Below are 20,686 nucleotides of genomic sequence, written 5' to 3' on the forward strand. Positions count from 1 at the left end.
TGTCGGAATCGCGTTTTTTTGTCGTTATGACGTAATTTTTCAAAATTATTAGCGTTTTAATAATGATATGGTTCATTAGGTGTTAGTGGCTGTTCGATTTTATGCTGTTGGGTGTTACCAGAAAGCAATTGGACAAGATTTGTTTCTTGATGTCAGTCAGGCAACGGTCAGTCGCTCTCATAGAAATCTCATAGGTAACTAGAATGCTGCCGCCTACGGCCGAGCTTGACGCTAGTTCGCCTTGAACCTTCAGCCAATGAGAGGCCGTAGAGTGGTTCCGCCAAGGAGGATTATTATCCTCCTTGGATCCGCTACTTTAGCGGGAGATAGGTGACGTCATTCTCTCTGGTGACATTAAATTCTTGGCAGAACCACTCTTTGAGCTCTGATTGGCTGAGATCTGGCTATCGTCTGCCACGGCGTTTGGCCCATTTGCCAGTTACACGGCAGCATTCTAGTTACCTATGAGATTTCTATGGTCGTTCTCTTCATCAAGTAACCAATGCAATAAACAGCAACTACTCCTACCTATGTGCTTAATTTATGATTTCGGCAATCGGAAACGCGAAACTTTTGGCCATTTTAGCACTTGTAAATACCAAACCTTTTGCGTCTCTTTTAAGCCTACATCGAATTCCGCGCTTGTTCTTTTTTTTTGTATCTTGTTTTTAGCCATCAGTAGATTACACGAAATAAGTTTTGATAATTTCGAATTGTTATTTCAGATGGCGCTTTTTACTGAGTTCACCTTACGATTGCTAGTTCTTGCTTGTATATGTTTATTGTTAGGCTTATCCTATTCGCCTGGGGTCTATTTTATTTTATATGCCTATGGTTTTGAAGGAAAAACTTCATTTTCGCGATCTCGAATCACTGGCTCCAATTTCCTATTCTTTAAGCCAAAAAAAAAGGTTGCATTTGAACTTTTGTACGAGTCGGTTCCCTCTCGGTCTGCTTTGCAGTTTCGCTTTTTTGTGCCTTTCTTTTTTACTGCGTAGTTCGGTGTTTCCTTTTTAGCGCTACCGCTTACTGTGTTTCCCTCTCCTTATAGGGTAAGTTTTTCTTTAGGCTTAGGCTGCTCCTATTCTCTATCCCCTGCATCGAGTTGCGGCCGTTGCGAGAAGATAACCTGTCTCGTTAGTTTTAAATCCTTTTACTTTGTGTCTCCATCTTTGCTTTTTGCGCTTGCGGGTTTCTCTTTTTCTAACCCTTAGTGGGACGTTATGCCCCGGGCCCTAAGCGGTCTCGGCCCGAGGACTTGCCTTCAAGGATTCCACCGGAGAAGGTAGGTCCATAGACATATGAAACAGAATAGACCCACGGCGCTGGCTTGGGCGAGCTATTAAAACACGGAGGTGACAGCTAGCCGACTACCGTATTTTCCAGAGCGCCATCTATAAGTGGATATAAAATAATATTTAAAAAAATAACGTGGGCGATTTGAATTAGACCTAAAACTGTTTTTATTTTAAAACTTTAGGATAACCTTTAAATGGTTAGAAGCTGCACAATTACTAATTTTTGGAACTATTCAGCTAGTTGCAAAAACTTATCACTTCATAAGTAGGACAAAAGCAATTCGCATAATACAATATAAGCCTATAATGGTTTTAAATCAACGTTTTAAATCGTAAAATTTCCCTAGGATTCTGCTTTCTAATCCATCTAAAAGGGACTTTAATTGTAGTTACCATTTTGTAGAGAGTAAAAACCAGTTAAAAATGGCAAAATAATTAATTTGCATTGGAGAAAGTCACGTGGGATTTGTTTACATTATGGCGATTTTTTGGGATGCTCCGACTGTTCCGGGAACGCTCCGAACCCAACTTCCACAATGCTTTTTGAGACGCTCCGGGTGCAGTCGGAACAAAAAATATATTAGTTTCTCGCCTTACCGACGATGGCAACTTGATCGCCACCACCCAGGGCAAAATACTGTAGTCTGCTAGCTGTCACCTCCATACTACCCCTCCGTAAAATCGTAGGTCTATCCTGTTTCATATGTCTATGGGTAGGTCATGTCGACGGTAAATTCTACGGCTCCCGGAAAACTCCGACAACTATCTCATTTGTGTGACATTCCCGTTAAGCTGGTGGATGCTCCGAATCTTTTGCATCTTCAACGCCGTAAGATTGTCAACGTTGATGTAAGTTATTCAGACGCGGAAATAAAGGACGAAATTTCCCTCAAGGCTGAGTCATCGTTTTGACCAGAACCACAGGGTGATTCTCCTCGAGTTTAATTCTTTTGTCCCGGAGCGTGTCCAGATTTATGGTGAGTTGTCTTGCCTTTTGAAGACCGCCCTCTATGTTGCCGTCGTTATTTGCGTTATGGACATTCTGACAATCGCTGTCGCCAATCACCGGAAACGAAACGTTGCCCACGTTGTAGTGTGATTCACTCCGACCCGGATAGTTGTAAAAAAGCCTCCTGTGGTCTCCAGTGTAAAGGATCTCATACGAGTTTCTCTCGTTCTTGTCCTGTTTATAACAAAGAACTCGCCCAAGTTTCCAAGGGCATCACTTTCTCAGACACTCGTATTTATGTGACAGCCACCGCACGCGCTTCGCCGTCGACCCCCTCCTTCCGCGTGGGCCCTCATGAGTTTCCTCCTATTCCTTCAAGGCCGGTCCCCAAACCAACAACAACGTACTGATCACATTGGCAGTCCTCCTTCAGTCCCTCATCTTGGTGGTAAACAGCCAGTTTCTAGCTCCCAAATACGGGATGATACCTCTGTAGTAACGGATACACTTGTTTCTTTCCTCGCAGATCTAGCCACCATTCTTAAAGATCCCCGCCGTAACCGTCAACCTGCAATTCATATTCTCCAATCAGCTAAGATTGTCGGTCTTCAAGAAACTTTTTATCCGATGCTTCCTCGTTCAATCTCGATACTCAGTGTATCGGTGTGATCGCGCTGGCCGTCAGTGGGGCGGTGTCGCTCTGCTGGTTCTTTCATCCATTTCCCAGTTCCGTGTTATTTTGCCAGCCTTCAGCACTCTGGAGGTAGTGGCAGTCTCCTGCTTTATCAATAATAGTTGGACGGTGGTGGCAAGCATTTATGATCATCACGGTTCTGCCCCCAGAGCTGACTTTGATTTACTTTAACCATATATGGGCACTTTCTGTTTTACACTAGGTGATTTTAATGCTCACCATACTTTGTGGGGAAGCTCCGCAGCGGATGCCCAGGGTGTCTTGATTACTGAGCGGTTTGAACACTTCGACAGTTTAGCTCTATTTAACGATGGCACCCCAACCCGCAAGGGTAATATGGTCCAGAATGACTCCGCTATTGATTTGACTTTCGTCAGTGCGGTTCTGGCATCCACCTGCCATTGGTCTATACTTGCGGACTATGGCAGCTACCACATGACTCTCTGCATTCGTTGCTCGCTAATCGTGACCTCAATGGTAGCGGAATTATGCAAAAGCCGATTGGCCTCGGTACCGGGCGCTGCTTACCGGTGCTTTTGACGGTTGAACTCCGGCGGGGTCTATTGAAGATACGGTGGAGCTTTTTACTTCTCAGGTTCTTTCTGCTGCTCAAGCTGCCATACCAAGTCAGAATGCTGCCTGTCCTGAAGCGAATCAATTGGAAGTACAGAGTGGAAAAAAGGTTATCTTGTGTGGTGACTTTAACGCCCATCACGCGCTTTGGGGATCAAAGCATCACGATGAGAGGGGTAGGTTGTTAATCGACTTGTTCAACTCGTTTGATTTGAATGTCGAGAACGATCCGGGTAGTGGCCCGACGTTCTGGACCGTTAATGGTAAGAGCTGGGTGGATCTTACGGTATCCAGTATGGCAATTGCGAGTAGAGTAATTGAATGGCGTGTCAGCAACGAGGAAACATGCAGTGATCACAAATACATTTTCTTTGAAATTGGTGATCTTGTCCTGGAGAATGATTCGAATGCAATTCGTGTCAAGGATATTGATCTTGAAAGGTTACAAGATATTATCGTGCCTGACTTGGAGAGGTTGATGGAGTCTCCACTCAACAATGAGGTTGAGGTCGAGGCATGCGCGGTGGAGATTAATAATCTCATTATTGAGCGTTCGAAAGAATGTTCAAGGTTGCGTAAGAATAAGGGGTACAAGTCCACTCCCTGGTGGACGAGCGAACTCAGTGAGAAGAGGAAGGAGTTACGAACGCTCAGGAGGAGGTTCCAAAGAACCAGGGACCATGCAGCCCGGGAGGCGCTAAAGGTCGAGTAACGTCGTGAGTCAAAAAGCTATAAAGCACTTATAGCAGACTCAAAGCTTAAGTCCTGGCAGGATTTCTGCACAAGGGTTTCAAGGGAGGATCCTTTCTCCCTACCCTATAAGTTGGCCACAAAGAAGGTCAAGTGTAAGAATGCATTAAATTGCATCAAGAAACCGAATGGTTCTTTGACCTCAGGCATTGAGGAGACGTGGTCTACTCTGATGGATACTCTTTTTAAAGAGGACTCCTTGGATGATGATGAGGAGGTTCATACGACAATAAGGGAGTCATTGCACGAAGACTTCATGAGTCAGAATGATGAGCCATTTACGAGTGATGAGGTCTTGGAGACTATCAACTCTTTTAAGAAGGGCAAGGCTCCTGGTGAGGATGGTATCACCATCGAGCTTTTCAAGATATTTTTCTTAGCTTGCCCAGCGTTGTTTGTCAGGCTTTTCAACACTTGCCTCAGTATGGGATACTTCCCAAAACTTTGGAAGGTTGCTAAGTTAGTTTTTCTTTATAAAGAAGGCAGAGACAGGCAGGACGCTAAGGCCTACAGGCCAATCTCGCTTCTTCCGGTGGTAGGGAAGGTGCTTGATAAGCTGTTGTCAAGAAGGTTGTACTACTTTCTCCACAGCAACAAATTTCTTAGCGATAAGCAATTTGGGTTTAGACATAGTCGATCCACGACTCACTGTCTAACCAATATGGTGAACCAAATCAGGGATAACAAAGCAAATAATTGTCACACCAGTCTGATATCTCTAGATATCGAGGGTGCTTTTGACAATGTGTGGATTCCAGGAATCCTACACGGTTTAAGGAACTTTAAGTGTCCGAAGAACATATATGAGACATATGTTAACTATCTGAAGGATAGAGTTGCAGTGGTGAGGGCAGGTAGTACCTGTGTACGGAGAGTACTGACCCGCGGCTGCCCTCAGGGTTCATGCAGTGGACCTCTGCTATTCAATGTGGTTATGGATAGCGCACTGAGGATTGAGTATCCAGAGGATTCTCTAATCCAAGCCTTCGCGGATGACTTGCAGTCATTATTTTGGGGCACGTCCAGGCGTGCTCTCGAAACCACGGGTAAGGTGATCGTGGATAAATTGACTAAGTGGAGCCAAGTCTATAAGCTGAGTTTTTCCATTAAAAAGTCGGCGGCTATCACCTTCGCCGCAAAATCCATAATGAAAAGGCTCCCAATCTATAAGATGGGAGCCGTCAACATTGCAAATGTTGACAAGTTGAAAGTTGTCGGTGTCACCATCGACAGCAAGCTTTCCTTTCTTCCTCATCTTGAGGAAGTAAGTGTCCGGGTGACGAAGCTGGTGCAAAGCATTGCTTGTTTTGCAAAGGTCGAGTGGGGCCTCGACCATAAAGCGTTAAGGACTATCTACAATGGGTGTATTGTGAGAGTAGTGGCTTACGCTTGCGGTGCTTGGTGGAAGAGCACACAAAATAGTGTGATGGTGAGGAAGTTGAGCTCAATTCAGAGAATTGCGGCCCTTCGTATTACTTGTGCTTACCGGACTGTCTCGAGCGATGCGTTGCGGATCCTTGCTGGTATTCAACCGTTAGACCTGGTGGTGAGTCAGGAAGCTGCTGTGTTCAGGTCCTTTTCTTTTAGAGAAGACAGTAAGCACTGTGGGGTGGAGTTACGTGGTGGTAACTACCTCTACCCAGGCGACCCATGGGAGGACCACCCAGCGGTCAGTAGCAGTATCAACATCACAGAGCAACTACCCAATGGCAATGGGATAGAGGTGTTTACTGACGGTTCGTTGTCCGGTCGGGGTGCCGGAGTGGCATTTGCTGTGTACAGAGATGGTGTGGAAGTGTACAATGAGGTCACTCGCATTAATGGTAAGGTGGATGCGTTTTCTCTTGAGCTGTTAGCAATACATGAGGGTATTTGCTGGTTAAGGACGCATGGTCAACGTCCTGGTGATGGTGCAACGGTTTTTACAGATTGTCTTTTTGCTATTAATGCATTAAGCAATCATAAAAACAATCATGGTTTATGCCATGATATCCGTAAGGTGTTAAAACGGATGGAGACTCAAGTCAACTTTACTTGGGTAAAGTCGCACACTGGGTGTGCAGGGAATGAAAGGGCTGACTTTCTTGCAAAGTCAGCAACCAATCTTCCCGAGGAGAAGGAGATGAAGCCAACTAAGTTAGTGGTTAAAAGGTGGCTCAATGAGGTGACGACTCAAAGGTGGCAGGAGTCGTGGGATGAGAGTGAGAAGGGAAAGGTAACTAAGAGATACTTTCCTAAGGTCAATGGTAGCTTCAATACGAATTACTATTTGACGCAAATCCTAAGTGGACACGGTAAGTTCCCACTCTACTTGTTCAACTTGGGTCATATTGCATCACCCAAATGCATATGCGGTGCTCTGGAAGCAGACTCAGAGCACTATGTTCGTAATTGTCCTAGAACGAACCATTTGTTAAGGAGACCAATCCGCGAGAATGGTCTCCACAATCTGGATAACGAAACGATCAACGATCTTGAACGCGTAATGCGTTATATCGTTGTGAATTTTGACGAACTCACGAGTGAGTCGTGAGTAGGAGATGCAGATATACGGGTGTATACCGTTGTGTGTATGTGATTTAGGAAGCATTTCCTATCTTTGTATACAGGTCGACGGCTCGGCCGGGACAGATGATGAGTAACCCCTGTAATGTTTAGGCGGTGCACGGGGTATATAAATACAACAATCTGATGTCCTGAAGCCCGTTCCCACTGTCCCTATCTAGTGGTTTGATGGGGTCACTGGAGCCTTTGGGGGGCTCCATACCCGGCGTTCTGGGTCGCTGGGCTCTTGAGGGCGATCCACACCCGGTTTACTGGGTCACTGGAGTCCTTGGGGCGTCCCGTGCTTGGAGCGCTGGGTCACTGGAACCTCAGGGGTGTTCCATACTCAGCATTCTATAACCTCCTGGGGAGGGTAGTTTGCAATGGAAGAAGAAGTCACTCTAGTCTTCAGCTGTGCGAGGATGGGTTTCGGGCAGCCCATGGTGTCGCCTTTTGTTGGGCGATGATGAGGGCGTTTTTTTGCTATATGTGGGGCAGTCATGATGGCTGTCTCACTGGCCAAACGTTGTTTCTTAAAGCGCACTTTTGTCCCGGCCTGTTTAGTCTCGAAGGCCGCTGTAGTGCTTAAGGTGGAGCAGCGGGATACAAATACATAGACTTATATGTCCTGAAGCCCGCTCATCCCCTCCACTATGGTGGACCACGTCCTGTTCTGTGGCCTTGAAAGCTGCCACAGCGGCTCGTAGTCGTTAGGCCTGATGATATTAGTTCCGCTCATAGGTTAACAGCCAGGGCCAAACTTCTAGTACGTTTTTCCCGAACCGCTTCCTGGCGGCGTTTCAGTTCGTCCCTGTCTGGTTTGGTTTCTGTCACTTCTTTATGGAGTAAAGTGCGGTGGTTTGAAGCGGTACCCTCTCTTTCTCCCATTCCGCCGTTGGGCACCTCTGATGGTCCAGTGTCTTCGGCGGTGGAAGCCGCGGAAGTACTTGCTACTCATTTCTCGTCGATTGCCACGGCAGGGGCCAGCTTCATTGTTCCCCAACAGGTGAACTCTCATTCGGCCCTTTCAGTTCAGTTTACGATCGGGGAGCTTCATAATGGACTCGCTAGGACGAAAAACACTGCGCCGGGAGCCGACAGGATTTCTGTTTTATTACTAAGGAATCTTCCACTTAACGTACTCACCATTTTGCTCGATATATACAATGATTGCTGGTCGGCTGGTTTTTTGCCTTCCTCCTGGAAATCTGGTATTATCCTTGCTTTCCTTAAGCCCTGGAAAAGTCCCGATGACCCATCTTCATACCGTCCCATTACCCTTCTGTCGGTTCTTGGGAAGCTTCTTGAGCGACTCCTTCATCGCCGCCTGGACTGGTGGCTGGAGTCCTCGGGGAAGCAATCGCTTTATCAGAGTGGCTTTCGTCGAGCACGTCGTAGTATCGACAATGTTGCCTTGTTGAGTGGTGTTGCTCAGCATGCACTTCTATCCAAGCAATCCTGCGTCGCTGTTTTCTTGGACATTAAGGACGCATTCGGTAATGTTAAATCATGATTTTCTCCTCCGCAAGTTGACAATGTTGGGCCTTGATGCTGGGGTGACCAGCTTCTTCCGCTCATATCTGCCAGTGTGCGTATCCAAACATCCCTATCTGCTTCATTCCCTCTGCTGCGAGTGGTTCCGCAGGTGCGGTTCTCAGTCCGTTGCTGTTGAGCCTTCTCCTTGATGATTTGCCCTCGGTTATGCCTCCCGGTATCCAAGTGGCTATGTTTGCGGATGAAATTGTACTATTTCTTACTGAGCTAAATGCAACATCTACCTATCTCACGCGTCGGGGTCTTCCGCTGTCCCCAGCTAAATGCATTTCAATATGTTTTACACGTAAATGTGACTCGGCAGCCTTTTTCACACTCAGCGTCATGCTCTACCCTTTGCTAGTACGGCCCGCTATCTAGGTGTTGTATTCGACAGCCGCCTCACTTGGAGGCCCCATATTGTGCAGTTACGTACGCGTTTTTTACGCCTCCTCAGTCTGCTACGATCCACGACAGGCTCGAGGTGGGGTATTTCGAGCAAGTATCTTCGCCTCTTGTACTTTGGACTTATCCGTTCCTGAATTGACTATTCAGCTGTGGTTTATCGCTCTGCTTCAACTACAACGTTTGCTCTTCTAAATACTCTTCAAAATGCTTGTCTTCGGGTTATATAGTGCTCCTCGATCCACTGCTATTGGAGCGTTGGAGGTGGTGCCGCCCCTCTCCCCTCATCGTGATTTATTGGTCCTGCGCTATGGCGTCCATTGCCATACTAGTCCTCTCACCCATTTCCTTGCGGAATGGATGTCTCCTGACAACGTCACGTCGGCTTCTTTCCGTGGTACCCTGGCTCATCTAAGCATCGTCCATAAGGTCAGGGACCTTTATCGGTCACTCTTGCGCCAGCCTTCGGCTTCGATGGTGGCACCATGGCTCAGTACCCCGTTTGATTTCGATTGGTGTCAAGGCCCCAATCAGCCGGTTTGCCCGTCGAGTTGGATGCCACATTTATGAATCGGTTAACACTGCTTGCTCATGAGTCATGTGTTATCTATACCGATGGGTCCCGCCTGCCAAATGCTTCCTTTTCTGGCCTAGCATTCTATGTTGCCAATCTCGATGTCACTTGTTCCTTCCGTACTTCTGCGAGGCTATCTATTAGTCGTATGGAGCTGACTGCTATCGTCCAAGCTATTCTCTGGCTCCTTGATAATCAAATATTTGAGGCAGTGATCTGCTCCGACTCCCGCTCCGCCTTGCGCTTGTTAGTCGCTCCGACCAAACTGACCCATTATTGTATCCGCTGTTGGGTCGTCTTCGTGATTATCCTCTGGTTCGTTATTCTTTTGAATAATGTCGGAATTCAGGGTAACGAACTAGCAGACCACGCTGCTCGAGCTGCCGTTTTTGGTGACCTAGCCCATTATGTGTTTGTCTGTCCCCGCTTCAGTAATCTCCGGGGTCTCTTTTGTGTCGCCTCTCGCCCGACAAATATTCCCTGACTCATGTTCTCTCCTATAATTCCCTCCCATCCCGACTGCTTCAAGATTAGTGAACGATCTTTAGTGATTTCTCCCTAAATGTACTGTCTGTTCTGATCTCGACGTACTACGGCTCCCGGGCATCCAAGGGTCCAATACAACCTGATGCCACAACTTTAACTGTGTCGCGACAATATTTTTGATTTCATTTTATCCTCTGACCCGGTCTGGTTTCGATCATTTATCTTTTTTTCCTTTGGGTACTAGTGACCACGGTATTATTTTCTTCAGTTTTGCTTTGCTTTGTATGGCTCCCTTTCTTAGACCGAAACCTAATTTCTACCAAGGGAACTATGACGCTTTTAATGACTTTCTTTCACGTATTGATTGGTCTCTGACGCTTTCCCGTGATTCCCTCGCTGACTCTTGGGTTGCCTTTCATTCCATCTTAACTGGCGGGGTTTCGTCCTTTATCCCATTTAGTAAGCCGAAGCATCGTAATAGTAACTCTAACCGCCACTCTGCCTTAAGCAGAAAAGCTAAATCTATTGTCTGGTTTCGCCTAAATCGATCTAAAAACAGTAGCGGCGCCAGGATTTTTGGGGAGGTAGGCCAACTATTTGGAGGCCCCACCAAAATTATGGAGGGCCCCCCCACCACAATTTTTCAAATCCATTAACGTGGATTATTTAATTTTTTTGAAGCAAGTGGTGAAAATTTTGGGTAAAATGGGTTAATTATGACCTTAAACATTACTAAAAACTGAGTGTGTTGATCCTTTTTTGTGTACCGATAACACTTAACAAATGAGTGGTTATTTACTTATTTATACCACTGAATTCTAGTCTATCAATTTACATTCATTCCTTCGGTACTTCGCATGTACATGCCTTACATCAGACCACCGTCAATCTGCCAGAAAAAAAAGGGGGAAAGCAGTAAAAGACGTTTTCTGCTTATTCTCTGGATATCGCTGGACTCCCACAGAACGAAATATAAAATATTCAAACCGAAAGTCGAAACTAAACATATATTTTGTAAAATCGACAAATCAACGTTTTTACTTATAAATTTAAATATCAATAATTATTTTTATTTTTATACATTATAAAATATAAAATATTCAAAATAAAATATCTTTTATTTTTACATTATTGAAATTAATTTTGTTTAATTATTTTATATTTTATGAAATTTTCTTATCCCAGCATAACGATATCCACTATGATAATACGCGTTACAGAACTGACTTGAAATTTTGAATGGTACAACTAAGCTTACTCTTAGAAATGATATCGAACTTGGCGAAACAGAATGAATTTGCAGTTATTACATTAACGCCCCTTTATAGCGCCATAACCGCACATAAAGACGAGCTGAAATTAAAACGACTTACACTACTATTTGTACCCTTTAGAACGTTACTTTGTTTGTCGAGTTACCTCGCATGGTTTTTAAGAAAAATGATTTTTAGCGTTATTACATAAGCGCGTTTAATAACCAGATTACAAATTGAAGGGAGGGATCAGATTTGCCCCTTTATAGCGCCATAACCGCACATAGAGACGACCTGAAATTAAAACGACTTACACTACTATTTGTACCCTTTAGAACGTTACCTTGTTTGTCGAGTTACCTCGCATGGTTTTCCAGAAACATGATTTTTTGCGTTATTACATAAGCGCGTTTAATAACCATATTACAAATTGAAGGGAGGGATCGAATTTGCCCCTTTATAGCGCCATAACCGCACATAGAGACGAGCTGAAATTAAAACGACTTACACTACTATTTGTACCCTTGACAACGTTACCTTGTTTGTCGAGTTACCTCGCATGGTTTTCCAGAAAAATGATTTTTAGCGTTATTACATAAGCGCGTTTAATAACCAGATTACAAATTGAAGGGAGGGATCAGATTTGCCCCTTTATAGCGCCATAACCGCACATAGAGACGAGCTGAAATTAAAACGACTTACACTACTATTTGTACCCTTTAGAACGTTACCTTGTTTGTCGAGTTACCTCGCATGGTTTTCCAGAAACATGATTTTTTGCGTTATTACATAAGCGCGTTTAATAACCAGATTACAAATTGAAGGGAGGGATCAGATTTGCCCCTTTATAGCGCCATAACCGCACATAGAGACGAGCTGAAATTAAAACGACTTACACTACTATTTGTACCCTTTAGAACGTTACTTTGTTTGTCGAGTTACCTCGCATGGTTTTTAAGAAAAATGATTTTTTGCGTTATTACATACGCGATTAAAAACCATATTACAAATTGAAGGGAGGGATCGAATTTGCCCCTTTATAGCGCCATAACCGCACATAGAGACGACCTGAAATTAAAACGACTTACACTACTATTTGTACCCTTTACAACGTTACCTTGTTTGTCGAGTTACCTCGCATGGTTTTCCAGAAAAATGATTTTTAGCGTTATTACATAAGCGCGTTTAATAACCAGATTACAAATTGAAGGGAGGGATCAGATTTGCCCCTTTATAGCGCCATAACCGCACATAGAGACGACCTGAAATTAAAACGACTTACACTACTATTTGTACCCTTTAGAACGTTACCTTGTTTGTCGAGTTACCTCGCATGGTTTTCCAGAAACATGATTTTTTGCGTTATTACATAAGCGCGTTTAATAACCATATTACAAATTGAAGGGAGGGATCGAATTTGCCCCTTTATAGCGCCATAACCGCACATAGAGACGAGCTGAAATTAAAACGACTTACACTACTATTTGTACCCTTTAGAACGTTACCTTGTTTGTCGAGTTACCTCGCATGGTTTTCCAGAAACATGATTTTTTGCGTTATTACATAAGCGCGTTTAATAACCAGATTACAAATTGAAGGGAGGGATCAGATTTGCCCCTTTATAGCGCCATAACCGCACATAGAGACGAGCTGAAATTAAAACGACTTACACTACTATTTGTACCCTTTAGAACGTTACTTTGTTTGTCGAGTTACCTCGCATGGTTTTTAAGAAAAATGATTTTTAGCGTTATTACATCCGCGTTTAATAACCATATTACAAATTGAAGGGAGGGATCGAATTTGCCCCTTTATAGCGCCATAACCGCACATAGAACCGACCTGAAATTAAAACCATTAACACTACTATTTGTACCCTTTAGAATGTTACCTTGTTTGTCGAGTTACCTCGCACGGTTTTCAAGAAAAATTATATTTAGCGTTATTACATAAGCGCGTTTAATAACCATATTACAAATTGAAGGGAGGGTTCAAATTTGGCCCTTTATAGCGCCATAACCGCACATAGAACCGACCTGATATTAAAACCATTAACACTAATATTTGTACCGTTTAGAATGTTACCTTGTTTGTCGAGTTACCTCGCACGGTTTTCCAGAAAAATGATTTTTAGCGTTATTACATCCGCGTTTAATAACCATATTACAAATTGAAGGGAGGGATCGAATTTGCCCCTTTATAGCGCCATAACCGCACATAGAACCGACCTGAAATTAAAACCATTAACACTACTATTTGTACCCTTTAGAATGTTACCTTGTTTGTCGAGTTACCTCGCACGGTTTTCAAGAAAAATTATATTTAGCGTTATTACATAAGCGCGTTTAATAACCAGATTACAAATTGAAGGGAGGGATCAGATTTGCCCCTTTATAGCGCCATAACCGCACATAGAGACGAGCTGAAATTAAAACGACTTACACTACTATTTGTACCCTTTAGAACGTTACTTTGTTTGTCGAGTTACCTCGCATGGTTTTTAAGAAAAATGATTTTTTGCGTTATTACATACGCGATTAAAAACCATATTACAAATTGAAGGGAGGGATCGAATTTGCCCCTTTATAGCGCCATAACCGCACATAGAGACGACCTGAAATTAAAACGACTTATACTACTATTTGTACCCTTTAGAACGTTACTTTGTTTGTCGAGTTACCTCGCATGGTTTTTAAGAAAAATGATTTTTTGCGTTATTACATACGCGATTAAAAACCATATTACAAATTGAAGGGAGGGATCGAATTTGCCCCTTTATAGCGCCATAACCGCACATAGAGACGACCTGAAATTAAAACGACTTACACTACTATTTGTACCCTTGACAACGTTACCTTGTTTGTCGAGTTACCTCGCATGGTTTTCCAGAAAAATGATTTTTAGCGTTATTACATAAGCGCGTTTAATAACCAGATTACAAATTGAAGGGAGGGATCAGATTTGCCCCTTTATAGCGCCATAACCGCACATAGAGACGACCTGAAATTAAAACGACTTACACTACTATTTGTACCCTTTAGAACCTTACCTTGTTTGTCGAGTTACCTCGCATGGTTTTCCAGAAACATGATTTTTTGCGTTATTACATAAGCGCGTTTAATAACCATATTACAAATTGAAGGGAGGGATCGAATTTGCCCCTTTATAGCGCCATAACCGCACATAGAGACGACCTGAAATTAAAAAGACTTACACTACTATTTGTACCCTTGACAACGTTACCTTGTTTGTCGAGTTACCTCGCATGGTTTTCCAGAAAAATGATTTTTAGCGTTATTACATAAGCGCGTTTAATAACCAGATTACAAATTGGAGGGAGGGATCGAATTTGCCCCTTTATAGCGCCATAACCGCACATAGAGACGAGCTGAAATTAAAACGACTTACACTACTATTTGTACCCTTTACAACGTTACCTTGTTTGTCGAGTTACCTCGCATGGTTTTCCAGAAATATGATTTTTTGCGTTATTACATAAGCGCGTTTAATAACCATATTACAAATTGAAGGGAGGGATCGAATTTGCCCCTTTAGGCGCTCTTTCCAAAGGGCTTGGCTCTCTACCTTTCTAGGTAGGGTGTCGGCTGGCGTTGCCAGAGCATCCGCTCTTATTCCCACTGCTGTGTGCGAAGTGGCGAGTTGGTCGGCCCATTGCTGCACCTTCTGCTGCGTTAAGCGGCTTGCGTCGAAGGTGCGACCATCAGTAGTAGGGTTCTGCTACCCATGATGGTTTTGTCAACTGTCCGGGCGTGTGGACGGTGGCGTAGGGTATTTGATGATGGACCTCCGGTGGTGTGGTTTCAATCTTACCGGTACACCGGGCTATAAATCTGATGCATGTCCAGACCTTCATGTAACTTGAAAAATCCTAAAGGGAATTTATTCAATGGACAACAGTTTTGCCATGGCAACGAAAAATGTTTTTGACCACATAAAATGGAAATTTTAAAAATTGTAAATGTTTTAAAATACCAAAATTATAAAAAATTATATAAAAATAAACTATCTCAAATTTCATTGAAATATTTTTTTTCAAAATTGAAAATGTTAATAACACTAAAAAAAAATATCAAAATCAATAGTTTCGATCCAAAACGATCAAAATTGATAGGAATTGATGGAAATTTATTTATATAGATAAACTGATTTTTGGAAAATAATAGATCAAAATTAGCAAAATCTTTAAATTTTGTAAAAAAAAGTATACAAAATTGAAAAAAATCAATAGTTTCGATCAAAAACCGCATTAATTTCCTATCTATATCCGTAGTTGTTTTGTTTCTAAAAGTTCTAAAATATTATTTACTTGATAAATAACAAATAAAAAAATAAATGAAATTCATTAAAAATTATTTATATCAAATAAAATTGGGTTAAATTCCTTTAACTGGGTGAAATAAAGAACTTACGCTAAAATTGACCCAAATAGGGAAAAAATACTTAAGAAAATTCGCTAAAATTGAACCAAATTAGGAGAAAAATAAAAGAAATACTAAAATTGGGCAAAATAAAGAGATTTCGCTAAAAATGAGCCAAATTGCGTAAAATAAAGAAAAGTCCCCAAAGACAGCGATTTTGACGATTTTGGGCTTTTATAGGTAAAACCGATAAATATTAGTTAGTTCAAGTAAAATTGGGTAAACGCGTAAATATTTCAATTATACTTGAGTAAACCATCGAATAAGTTACTTTTAATTAAATTCACAATTGTTAATGAAAAATCATGTTCGTTGGTACACTGTTTCTTAAAATAATCAATAATAATAATAATTATAATTTAAAAATTTTGCTAATTTTGATCGATTTTTTCAGTGTTATTAACATTTTTCAATTCTGAAAAAAAAAATATTTCAAACAATTTTGAGATAGTTGGTCGAATTTAGTTTATTTATTATAATTTTTACAAATCTTTAAAATTGGGCTAATTTAGATCTATTAGTTTCCAATTTTGGTCAAGTTTGATCAAAATGACCAAAATAAATACTTTGTTTTTAAAAAATTGCAATTTATCTATACATTAATCCAATTTTACACAACTTATAAATTTCCGTCAATTCCTATGAATTTTGATCGAAACTACTGTTTTTGATCAATATTTTTACAATTTTATATATATATATTTTTTTTCCAATGTTTGTATTTTTTTCTCACATTTTTTCAAATTTTAGCCATATCGGTTCAATTTCACCCATTTGGTTCAAATTGATCAAAATGTGATCAATTTTGATTTTTTTCGTTAATTTGCATAATTTTTTTATTATTTTGGTATTTTAAAATATTTACAATTTTTCACCGGCTCGGGTCGTCTTCTTGTGAGTGAAACACAATGATTTTCAAATTTAAGCGCGCGCTCGTTGTGGGAGATTTTCAAAAAAGCAAGCGCTTTCAACTTTAGCTCGCCTCTGATGTACCATTACGTCAATTTCAAGTAGGGCACTTTAAATCTTCGCTTTGATTAATTATTAACGGAACCTAATAGGAAAGAAGATTAATAGTACTTGTTGCTTTCACAAAGCAACCAGTTAAAGACCCAAATCTAAGGCTTTTTAAGAGCTATGGCTTATTACAACAGTCTGGAAAGCTGCTGGTGAAAAGGTGGAATTTTGTGAAACCCAGCTACCCAAAAAAGTTGTAATAACCCGAATTGGGTCAAAAGTGACTCAAAATTGGTCAAAAAATATTTTACCCAACCATTTTTAAAGTGTAGGAGGGGCATGGTGACTGTTAATTAGTTCCGTGGGAGAGCTGATTTTGAAAACTCTGAAGCCGACTGAATAATTGGAGTTATTTTAAAACCTAATAAAAAGGTTTAATATGGTATGGTTAAAACAGATTACATTAGCTCATTTGGAGTTGCGCTAAATTTGTGACCCTTTCGGTCCCGCCTAGTTAATACAAGTGTTCTTTTTACAAAAAATTGCTTTTAATAATAATCAGCTAGGCTAATACCCAAGGCACCGCCTTAGGCCCAAGTCATCTTGCGACTTTTATTGCCTTTAAACAGGTGGCCGGGTTACAATACGTAGGAGGGTGGTGGCAAGCCCTTCATGCCACGCGAGCCAACAGATCCCTACACTAACTATTACCGTTCTCAAGCAACGTGGAAATTTTTTTAGATAAAAAGGGGGTTGTAGAAGGTGGCTCCCGCTGGTTCACCGGACGGTCGAGTTTTCGGCCGTCCCGTTCCAATGACTCAGCGAACGCCTCCCTTCTTTACAATGGGGTTTTTTTACAACATTTATACTTGGTATATTTTGGCTTCTTATATGTTTCTACAGGGGCAAGCCCTTCATGCCTCGCGAGCCAACAGCTCCCTACACTCACTATTACCGTTAACCTCTACAAGTTTTTACAGAAGGGAAACCGAAGAGCTCGGGGGAAAACCCCTTAAACCAGTGGAGAGAGAACTGAAGACCTTTAATCACTAAATTGTTTCTTCTTAAAGTAATGTTTAAGTTATCTATAAGCATACGATTGTGATCAGGTGCGCCCAAGCAGGCACCGATGAATTGAGAGGCCCCCCTCTATACGCAATCATTTCAATCGATAATTTTTTCTCACTTGTCCCCCAGTTTAACAAACATTTAGATATCAAATATCCCCAATTCCAATAATCCCTTATTTTAAATATTAAAGTCGTTTTACTCAATGAATGACACTCTGCGATTAGAGCTCTTCCCAAATTCATCAACCACTAACATCGGATGTTCCTTTAAATGTTTCGATAAATCTCGATTAATGGATAATGTGGCCAGGTTGGAAAGTCTATCCTCTCGCATTGTTGTCCGTAGACGCGTTTCAATTCTATTCAAGGAACTGAAACTCCTTTCAGTAATAGTATTGGCCACGGGAATACACAGAACAACTTTAAAGTACTTAACTAAGTCGGGAAAGCCACCTTCCATCATAATTAGATAGTGATAACAGTCTGTTACGCTTTTCAAATTTTTCGATTTTATTAAATTTCTGGCTATTTTAATTCGACCTTTCAATGAATCTAAGTCGAAATCAAAGCGAGTATATATTTGGCAGTGGGCTAGGACGTCATTTTCTACGATAAGGTTTTCCGAGTCGGGGTCAGACGCAGTTATTCCTTTAATTAGGCTATTATTTTAAAAAAATCGGTTTTTCATTTATCATATAAATTTGTAGATTATTTGGTAGTAAGTTGATCTCAACTGTTCATTTAAGGTTTTTGCTTCAGTGTCTCGGTTTCCTGTTGTACACGTTACCACACCATGCTTTAGTCTTTGATTAGGGATTATTTTTCGTTTTCTTAAAGCTAAAGGTGCAGTGTTGCGATCGGGAACCGTGATAAAAACGGATTCTGCTAACTTAGAAGCTTCGTCCCAAATTAAGTCGAATTTTTCGGGGTTCCTTACTTCCTCTAAGGTAGTTATGGTAGCTTTGAAAATAGCGATAGCTTCAGTTAGAACGACTCTCGAACAAGGAGTTGGTATTACCTAATATTTCATCTAAAGCCGTAATCAAAATCAAGTTAGTTAAGTTTTGTAATTGCAATATGTACCCTCGACACTCGGCAGCTTCTTCGGGCTTACCATTTTCTACCAAGTTCTCCAATTGTAATAGAACATAATCAAATTTGCTTCTGAAGTAATTAAGACCTTTTTTTTGCTCCACCACCTAGTGTCGCAGCTTTGCGGCATTTTAAGAACTATTTCGTAGCCCAGCTCTTTTTGAGAATTATCAAAACATTCACTCCTAATAACTGAATTGCTTTGGAAATTATATATCACTTGAACTAGTCCGAGTAATTCCCTAACCGCGATTATATTGGAGCAGCATTCAACCAAAACTAAATTTAAACGATGGGCATAGCAATGGACGTACGGACAATTTCCACCTACTGCCTCGTCTATTTGAACCCTCACCCCTTTTACGTGCCGACTCATTACACTGGCCCCATCATAAGTCTGAGCAACGCAATTTTCAATTATCAGTTCATTCTCCGTCAAAAGGGTAATTATAGCCAAACTGATGCTTTCAGAGTCGAACTTATGCAAATCTGTGTATGCTAAAAATCGCTCTACTACGCCAATTTCCTTTCTAGTATACCTAATGCAAACACTCAGCTGTTCTACTCCCGCATTATATCTAGTCTCATCGGCAATTACGGAAAAGAAACCACCTGATTCATTAACCTCCTTTACCATCATTCGCCTAACAAAATTTCCACTAAGGTTAATCAGCTCATTTTAGACAGTGCTATGTATATATTTAGCATTATTTGGCATACTTTCGCACTTGGCTTTTAAGTCGGGACAATTTCTCTTTAATAAATCTAAAATTTCTACGAAATTGCCCCGGTTCCCATTTTCATCGTCCGACCTATGCCCCCGAAGAGCGAGATCTTGTTGGGCGCACAGTACTATTATCTGCACGTGAGCAACTAATACATCTCTATTTCTAGCAACGTCTGTTTTATGATGCTGATCAACCTGACATACTATTTGGCCATATTTTTCCAGTCCGAAAACCCCTCAATAAATCCCGTATTTCTACCACCTAAAAAATGCCGACAACAAAAACAATAAACTTTATCGTTTGCTACAGAATATTCGAGCATTTGGTGTACCAAGAAGAATTGATGCCTCAGTTTTTACCACCCATTAGGGTTTTGGGCAAAGAAGCGATGTTAGGTTGAACGGGCAGTCAATCCTTATCTAACTAATCGTCTTACGTTTGAATTGTCTATCTTTGCACTCGAGGCTCTATTAGAGGATTCTACCAAAATTACCGTTAACTCAGAATTTAGAACTACCTCCTTAGCCGGACTGACATCGACATTGGGTAAAACGTCAACAACATTTTTTTAATGTTTTCAGTCTCGGTAAAACCTAGAGTCTAACCTGAATTCAGTTTATTTATTTTAGCTGACGGTTGAAGAAATTGTTCCATTGCGTCTTTCTTACTACTAACTATGCTCGCTTCTCTCTTAAATTTTTGGCGTTTTTGGGCCCCGGACATAAACTTTCGGGAACTCATTCTGGTTTTAGTTCTTAAAGTAAAAACTCCAGATATAACGCCTTTTAAAAATTGTACCACTATGGTCTTAAAAAAACTATTTTTAAGAATGGTACCACCCTCGGCAACACCAATAGTTTGGTTCAAAATATCTAGCTACTAAAAGCTTGAAAAAAGCCAACTAACTATATAAACTAGCCCGAAATGTTTTTATTTAAAACAAGCGCAATACGACTTCTTTAAAACCTCTAGGAGGTAGAAGTCGGCACTTGCCAAAAATATTTAAAACAAAACAGACACCACTAATATAGTTTTATTAAAAAATAACTAGGTACTAAATAAAAAGCTTGAAAAAAGCCAACTAACTATATAAACTAGCTCGAAATGTTTTTATTTAAAACTAGCGCAGTACGGCTTCTTTAAAACCTCTAGGAGGTAGAAGTCGGCACTTGCCAAAAATATTTAAACAAAACGAACACTAAATTAACTGACTGAGAAAGACTCGAAATGTAGAGAACTGCTTTGAAGAAGCGCACAAAATGAAATGAAACTCTGGTAAAGATAATGTCTTAACTTCGTTAAGATAAGAGTGACCACCGGCCTTTCGAACACGTGACCCAG

The 20,686-nt window shown here is 41.2% G+C and overlaps 1 protein-coding gene across 1 annotated transcript; it reads right to left on the reverse strand.

The window, feature by feature from the left end:
* Nucleotides 1-18,645: 18,645 nt before the first annotated feature.
* LOC149949306 (zinc finger MYM-type protein 1-like) lies at nucleotides 18,646-19,254 on the reverse strand. The gene has a single exon (XM_090169409.1). The coding sequence runs from the start codon at nucleotides 19,252-19,254 to the stop codon at nucleotides 18,646-18,648; it is 609 nt and encodes a 202-aa protein (XP_090025535.1).
* Nucleotides 19,255-20,686: the final 1,432 nt, after the last annotated feature.

This window comes from Leiobunum rupestre, chromosome 3 (genome assembly GCF_980474605.1).
Source record: "Leiobunum rupestre chromosome 3, qqLeiRupe1.1.hap1, whole genome shotgun sequence".
NCBI classification, from domain to species: domain Eukaryota; kingdom Metazoa; phylum Arthropoda; class Arachnida; order Opiliones; family Sclerosomatidae; genus Leiobunum; species Leiobunum rupestre.